The sequence below is a fragment of the Trichogramma pretiosum genome, unplaced genomic scaffold (genome assembly GCF_000599845.2).
Source record: "Trichogramma pretiosum strain Unisexual culture from Peru unplaced genomic scaffold, Tpre_2.0 scaffold14, whole genome shotgun sequence".
In the NCBI taxonomy this organism is placed as follows: domain Eukaryota; kingdom Metazoa; phylum Arthropoda; class Insecta; order Hymenoptera; family Trichogrammatidae; genus Trichogramma; species Trichogramma pretiosum.
The window spans coordinates 1,997,334-2,005,419 of NW_019641706.1; the positions used below are offsets into that span (position 1 = coordinate 1,997,334).

The 8,086-nt window shown below is 29.5% G+C and overlaps 1 protein-coding gene across 1 annotated transcript; it reads left to right on the forward strand.

Annotated features, from left to right (window-relative positions):
* The first annotated feature begins 4,052 nt into the window (after positions 1 to 4,052).
* Positions 4,053 to 5,196, forward strand: LOC106656835 (odorant receptor 67a-like). Its single transcript, XM_014377989.1, has 5 exons — positions 4,053 to 4,140; positions 4,210 to 4,338; positions 4,729 to 4,871; positions 4,951 to 5,083; positions 5,143 to 5,196. The coding sequence occupies exons 3-5, from the start codon at positions 4,729 to 4,731 to the stop codon at positions 5,194 to 5,196; spliced, it is 330 nt and encodes a 109-aa protein (XP_014233475.1). The 5' UTR covers positions 4,053 to 4,140; positions 4,210 to 4,338.
* The last annotated feature ends 2,890 nt before the right edge of the window (positions 5,197 to 8,086 follow it).

The following is an 8,086-nucleotide window of genomic DNA, read 5'->3' on the forward strand; positions in this document are numbered from 1 at the left end:
TTGATTTTCGAATAAAAGATGACGCTTATATGAATAAATAAAACAAACTTATGATTGAATGTTATGTTTACCGCAAATAGCTTTATTTTTTGTAAAACTCAAGTTCATCATATTAAAGTTTCGTAAAATGTACTTTGCATTCCTTTTTATGAAAACTAATAAGGTTTAATATCATGTCTTTTTATGTTAAACAAATTTATCAAACTTTATTATTTATTTAAACTCATTTATAGTTGTTGAATGATGTATTTTACATTCAACTCCATTGATTATTCATAAACTTTGGGAATGATTAAAAATAAAAAAATTATGCAATAATGACGAGAATATTTTTAAGCGATAATAATTCAGAAATTATTGAGTTTTATGAAAAAAATTTTTCCCTAATAGTAAAAATGATGAAAGCAACTTTTATATGGCCGTTTCAGAACAAAAAATTGAAATATATAGGAAGAATATTTTTCATCATCAATGCATCTATAACATTGAAAGCTTCTGTTATTATCTCGATTTTTTCATTTATAATACTTTTCAGCACGTCAAGAATCAATTTTAATAATCAGTTTCTTTTTCAGGTTATATATTTAATAAGAAGAAGAAAAACTTTAGATCTAGAAGATTTAACTGAGACTCTATTTCAATTAGCAGTTTTGTCGTGCACATTTTTTGCATATCTGATGTGTATATTAATGGAAAAGAAAGTACGTGTCTTGAAAATTAGATTTTAACGAAATTCATAATGTTCTTTTTTATAGGTTCGTGTTCTGGTTAAGAGTTTATTTTTCGAATATGATCATTTAAAAGACTCGAACAAAAAAATGAAGACGCTTGAAACCATGCAGAAAGGACACCAAATTGGTGTGGTGCTTGGATGTAAGTAAAATTTTATAAAGAGATTTATTAAAATTTTTTTATGAAAACTAATCATTAATAATCTGTTTCTAAGTCGATATTCAACTTGCACCACTCTAATTCTTAAAAACTCTTAAAAACTCTGAAAAACACTTTAAAAGTCTGAATAAGTCTTGAAAATTCTTATAAATGTTCGGATTTTGTACCATGAAATTTAAGAGTTAATCAAACTTTATAAGAGTTTTAAATGATATAAATAAATTTTAAAAATTTATTTGAGACCTGATATTTTGTTTTCCAATTATTCAGAAGGAATCGCTTATTTAATTTTAAAAAATGTTTACAAGTGACAATAATTGTTATAAAGAGTTATTAAGAGTTAATAAGTGTTGATAAAATTTTAAAATATTTTTAAAGACTTTTTTGATCGGTATCCACGCTCGTCAAAAGTCACGGTGGGAAAACTGTACGAGCAACCATATGAACAATAGACTGGAAGCAAAAAAAAAAAATTTTTTTTATTTCGCCCGGACCAAACGGAAAAGTGATCTATATACCAAAAAAATAGTCTGTGCAAAATTTTAGCTCATATAAATTGAGATAACCCGTGCCGCCAGTCGCTTGAAGGTTTTTAAATTCGATTTAAATTAATTTTTACCGCTTCTTTACAGCGATATTCAAATGGCTCTGTAGCCGTCAATTTTCAAGCAAATAAAACTTCGAACCCGTCAAATTAAAGGTCTTGAAAAGACCTTTAATTTGTTTTTTTCAAAATTTTGATTGCTTCAAAATTAACTGCTGTAGAGCCGTTTGAATATTGCTAAAAAATGGAAAAAAATCGAAATTTTTCTAGTTTTCTAATAGCTGAAGTTCACTCGGAGAAACACCAATTTTTCCTAAACTCCGGGGTATTCTTTCGCGTGTAATGAGCTAAAAAATGACGTAAGTTTCGACCAGAATATTGCATCCTAGCTCCGTATAGCGGCATTTTAAATATTCAATTTTTTCGTATTTTTTTTTCTTTCATCCGTCTAATGATTACACGCTTTTTATTATGAGAACATTCACAAAATACTGAAACATTTTCCAAATACTACTGATGATTAAAAGCATCTCAAGACCTATCTTTTAAGCCCCCTAACGAGCTTATAGGTGTCTCGGAGTTAAATCTACAGCCAAATTAAGAATATAATCATTAACGAAGTTGAAAAATAGAATCGCGATTTCAAGCTTAACTATACTAAAGTGTCCTTTAATCCCCAAAAAAATTTGAAAACAACATTTTCGACGTATTTTTCGACGAGAAAACCAATGGTGACCTTGGATTTGACCTTGAACATAACCTCTAAGCTACAGCGAACCAAAATTGATTTTTCGTTTGGTGACCCCCATTTTTTATTGCAGATTTGAAAAGAGCGGAAAATTTTACGTTCAAATACATCTTTGGTTTTTTTTTTAGGTTATGGAAGTATATCTTCATGGTCACTTAAGGGCGATGTTGTAAGCTAAAAGACCTTACATAACCTAGAATAATCTCACATAAGGAATGGAATAAAATGACCCGAAATAAAACTAAAGATGTATTTGAACGTAAAATTTTCCGCTCTTTTCAAATCTGCAATAAAAAATGGGGGTCACCAAACGAAAAATCAATTTTGGTTCGCTGTAGCTTAGAGGTTATGTTCAAGGTCAAATCCAAGGTCACCATTGGTTTTCTCGTCGAAAAATACGTCGAAAATGTTGTTTTCAAATTTTTTTGGGGATTAAAGGACACTTTAGTATAGTTAAGCTTGAAATCGCGATTCTATTTTTCAACTTCGTTAATGATTATATTCTTAATTTGGCTGTAGATTTAACTCCGAGACACCTATAAGCTCGTTAGGGGGCTTAAAAGATAGGTCTTGAGATGCTTTTAATCATCAGTAGTATTTGGAAAATGTTTCAGTATTTTGTGAATGTTCTCATAATAAAAAGCGTGTAATCATTAGACGGATGAAAGAAAAAAAAATACGAAAAAATTGAATATTTAAAATGCCGCTATACGGAGCTAGGATGCAATATTCTGGTCGAAACTTACGTCATTTTTTAGCTTATTACACACGAAAGAATACCCCGGAGTTTAGGAAAAATTGGTGTTTCTCCGAGTGAACTTCAGCTATTAGAAAACTAGAAAAATTTCGATTTTTTTCTATTTTTTAGCAATATTCAAACGGCTCTACAGCAGTTAATTTTGAAGCAATCAAAATTTTGAAAAAAGCAAATTAAAGGTCTTTTCAAGACCTTTAATTTGACGGGTTCGAAGTTTTATTTGCTTGAAAATTGACGGCTACAGAGCCATTTGAATATCGCTGTAAAGAAGCGGTAAAAATTAATTTAAATCGAATTTAAAAACCTTCAAGCGACTGGCGGCACGGGTTATCTCAATTTATATGAGCTAAAATTTTGCACAGACTATTTTTTTGGTACATAGATCACTTTTCCGTTTGGTCCGGGCGAAATAAAAAAATTTTTTTTTTTTGCTTCCAGTCTAATGAACAATATAAAAAAATAAAAAAAAAATGAAAAAAAAACTTAATATTTTAGCTAAAAAATTGAGTCTCCAAAAGGTTCTATGAATTTTTAAAAACTCTTTTTAACTCTTTAAAATCATTAATCAGGTTACGAAATCCGAACATTTGTAAGACTTTTTAAGACTTTTATAGACTTTATAAAACTTTCTCATGAGAAAAATTTTCGTCGGGGTGCAACTTGAATTTCGACCAAAAAATTGTAAAAATTTAAAAACTGACTTGTCTATGTGATAATTTATTATTTATTGAGGTAAATATGAGCACTACGGGCAATTTTTTTTATTGTAGGTGTAGTACTTGGTGCTTATTTAGGAGTTGGGGTTATAGCATCTATGATGGTTGTACTAACAGGAAAAAGTGCAGTTTTCAAGACTGACTTTTTTATCGACCAAGATGAATTTCTTTTCTTCTATTTGACTCATGGAACAATAAGTGTGGTACAGGCAGGTTTGATTGCCACATCATGCATGGCGCCATTTGTTATGTTTACCTATTATATTATTCACAAATTCAAACATATTAGGTATGTTTAGAAAAATTTTTCCACGTAGGGTAGTCAGACCAATCAATGACCAGGTACCAGTGAATGACCATTTTGGCAAATATCATATGAAAATATTTTGTTTTCTACGTTCGATCATAATTTAACAAGGAAAAGCGATAATTACTGCACATCCAAAATTGGTCATTTACTGGTCGAAAGCGGTCAATCACTGGTGTAAGTACCCTATATACTTTTATAAGAGAACAAATTTAATTTCAATAACAAATTAAAATGTTTTTGCAGTAAAGAAATTGAAACTTTACAAGACCGACCTCAAACTCAAGAACACTTGTATTCTAATTGTTATTCACATGATTTGTTGCTTTCAAGAAAAGTTATTGAGAGAATTTGCGAACATAAAAATTGCTTAAAGTTGAGTTATAGAAGAATTGCAGAATATAAAATTTGTATTTTAGTTGAAAGTGAACAAAAACTTTGAACCAACAAAAACATTTTGAATCATTTTTTCTATTGCAGATTAGTCCAGATCTACAATCGATTTTCATCACCATTCATTCTTACGATTTCGATTGGAATAATATCGTCCATGAGTCTTTCAGGATTTACAGTAAAAATCATCGCATATCATAATTTTCATTTTGATTTTTATAAATTTGAAGTAATTTGTGTTTGGTTAAGAAATTACTTGGCCACTTTAAAAGATGATTCTTTTACATAATCGCATACAATTTTGTTTATCGATAAAAATTAATTTATTTCTTACTTACAATACATAACTTTAAAAAATAAATTTTATCGTAGATGATTGTTGAATTGAAGAAAAAAATGTTTATGAATTTTCTTAAAATGTGTTTGGCCTTTCTGGGAGGTAAAATGATGCTTATGCTTGTGTGCTATCCTAGCCAACTGATGAAAGATGCAAGTGAAAATATTGGTTTAGCATGGTAAGATCTTATATAACACCTGTGCTAAAAATAATTGATGAAACTTTGATTCAACATTAATTTTATGGAATTCAAACAGTTATTGCAGTTCGTGGTATGAATTCAAACCAAAAGTCAAATCTCTACTCTTTTTGATGATGGTTCGAACCTTGAGACCTTGTTGCCTGATGGCTTGTCGCGGAGTTCCGGTCAATTTCAGTACTGTTACATTCGTAAGTACTTCAAAGTACATCAAAATTATTCGTATTAATGCTTACTTAATATTCCACAGGTTGAAAAAACAACCATGTCGTATATAACAGCTTTATTGTCGATCCAGAGTTGAAATAACAAAAGAAATACTTATTTCAAATTGAAAAATACATTTTATATGAAAATAATATGAAGTATAATTCTAAATCATATTTATAAAATTCTTTTCTTAAAAATCTTAGTTGTTTTTTTTTCAAACTGTACAACCATGTAATTCTAAAGACATTGTTTGTATTATGGATAAATAAAGAAGGACTTTTTAATCCATCCGTATAATGAAAATTACTGATATAACTATAATTTTTTTAATTAAATTACTGTACTCGTTAGCAATGAACTTTTTATTATTTAGGTTACATTCTTTGCTAAAAGGAGAAAAATTATTGATATGGTAATGATTGTTGAAATTTCAATTCAACTTACTTTTTTATTATGTACATTACTTCAACTACCTTATGATTATATAAGGAAAAAAAATCCACAAAGTTAAATAACACGTGTATAATAAATTCATGATATCTTATAATATGTTTATAATCATTTGAACGTTTACAATCAATATATATGGATATTAGATTTAGAGAAAGTATAAAGTACTTAAGTAAACTTTCAAAGCAGCAATAAACTGCGAGTCTCACGAAATTAAAGAATTATCGCAAAATAAACGAAAATTATCAAAAAATGGATAAAAATAGTAGAGTCACCTCCCCAGTGATTGAAAACGCACCAGTGAATGAAACTTTATTTATAAATTAATATAATTTAATTATAATGAACTAATTCATCGGTAGTGAAATTTTATAATATAATTGAGCACTAATACTTGATATTTCAATAGTTTTTAACAACTTTCTGAATATATTATCATTAATTATAATGGTTTCATTTACTGGTAAAAAATGTTTCATTCATTGGTGTATCGTTTCCCTTATATGTTATTTTATTAATGAAAGTTGAAAGTAAAAATTCTGCAAAAATTCTATTCAGTAGAGAAAGACATTTACTATTATAATCCATCTGAATAATAGCCTTCAATTTATTAAAAACGTTGAATTGAGCTAAATTTAAGCAAACTTTTTTGATACCTTTCATTCACTGGGTAGGTGATTCTATTTGGCAACCAGAGAGTTTTTTTCGATACATGCTTATTGGTTAAAAGTGCTGTTCAAACTAGTTTTTTTTCTGGCCATACAGTAACTATACACGGGATTTAGTTGAAAGCATTTCGATGCAAATCGTTCTACTGATTCTTATTTTTGCGTCTGTAATGTTATTTAATTTTTTGAATCTATTCATTTTAAGTTCGATCATATGTGGCTAAATGATAAATTTCATCAGATCGCTCGGACTCACGAAGAAATTTTTTTATCAAAGGAACCAAATTTCGTTGCCCAGCAACAGCCACGACCGTAACGTCCCGACGGCGCTTGCAGCCCTACAGGTCGACGAGCATCGGCCACACTTATTTTGTAAGCTTGTTTAATTGTAATTAGTTTTCTTGTAATAAAGTCTTGTGTGTAAATCTCACTCGAGCGTTGTACACTTTATTTCATGTTCCCTCCCCACTCAGACACAACAATAAAGTTATTACCCCGTGTTAACGGGTACATAACATTTGGCTATTATTATTGCTGAAATATCATGTTTCATTAATAAGAAACAAGTATTATTTAAATATTTAATGCAATAATCGATATTTTTGAATTTTCTTAAAAACGAATTCACTCATTTTAGCTGGCTACCTGTATAAACATAATGTATAATCAATGGAAAATGAAAGATAATATCATGGAAAAGAAATTATTTATCAAAAATTTTAAAAATAGTTATCAACTTAGATTAACAGCTGCCAGTAAATATAAAAATAAAAAAAATTTATTAATTTTTTTGAGCACATATTGAATAATAGAACTGATATGAAAGTCTAAATCAAAATTCATCCCATAAAAGATACTTTTCTGAAGACTTTGATACCTATCAGGAACTCCCACCTGAATAACTCTAACCTCATTTTTTATGGCTCACAGATGTCAATTTTATGTTGAAAATGTAGATTGACATTAAACTGTGGTTTATATCACAAATATGACAAAGAGGAGTGAATTGGTGTATGTCTCCCTTTAACTCGTTTTTTTTCAGGTTTTATTTATGTCCTTTTTCTGTCGTTTGTGTACGGCCCGTTCATTTGGATGTATTTAGTTGATAACGTTAAAGGTCAGCTTCTCTATACTAAGTATTTTTTTAGCCACGACAACTACTATGGTTACATATTTGCATTGGAAACGATTGGTGTGCTGATAATGACAACTATGATGGCAACCTTGCTGTCTGCTTACTTATTTTGCAGTTCACTTATAATTAACAGATTTACATATACAAAGTAAACGTAAAATTGAATTATAGCACTGCGTGGCTAAAGTTTATGTTTAAGGCACGCTTTGTCGTGACTTAAGCTGCTCATTATTGCACCGCGACGCTATTATGAGCACCTTATATCTCGCCAAAGGGGGCCTAAACGTGAATTTAGCACAGTGTTATAAAAAAGCGTAAGATACATGTGACTCAAGTAACCCATTCTTACCACGGCACTAGCACCCGACCTTCGCTCGGGTGCTAACCGTGCCGTGCAATAATGGCCTGCTTCAGTCACACGTATCATATTATACTATTGATTGAATCTACGTTTTCGAAAAAAATGATATTAGTTAACTATTTTAGCGAACGTTTGAATATGAAAAATATAGCTTGAAAATTCTTACGCATCGTGGTTCAAAATTTGATTTGAATGAAAAAATTGAAAGAAGGTTGATTGAAAGTATTTTAGCTCACACGAAATATATTGAGTTGAGTTATTATATCGTACCATCAAATTTCATTCAAATATTTCTCTTCAATCGAAAATAATTCATTAGATATAAAAAATTTCAGATTGTTCAATGCCATCGATCAATTGATTCGCCCAT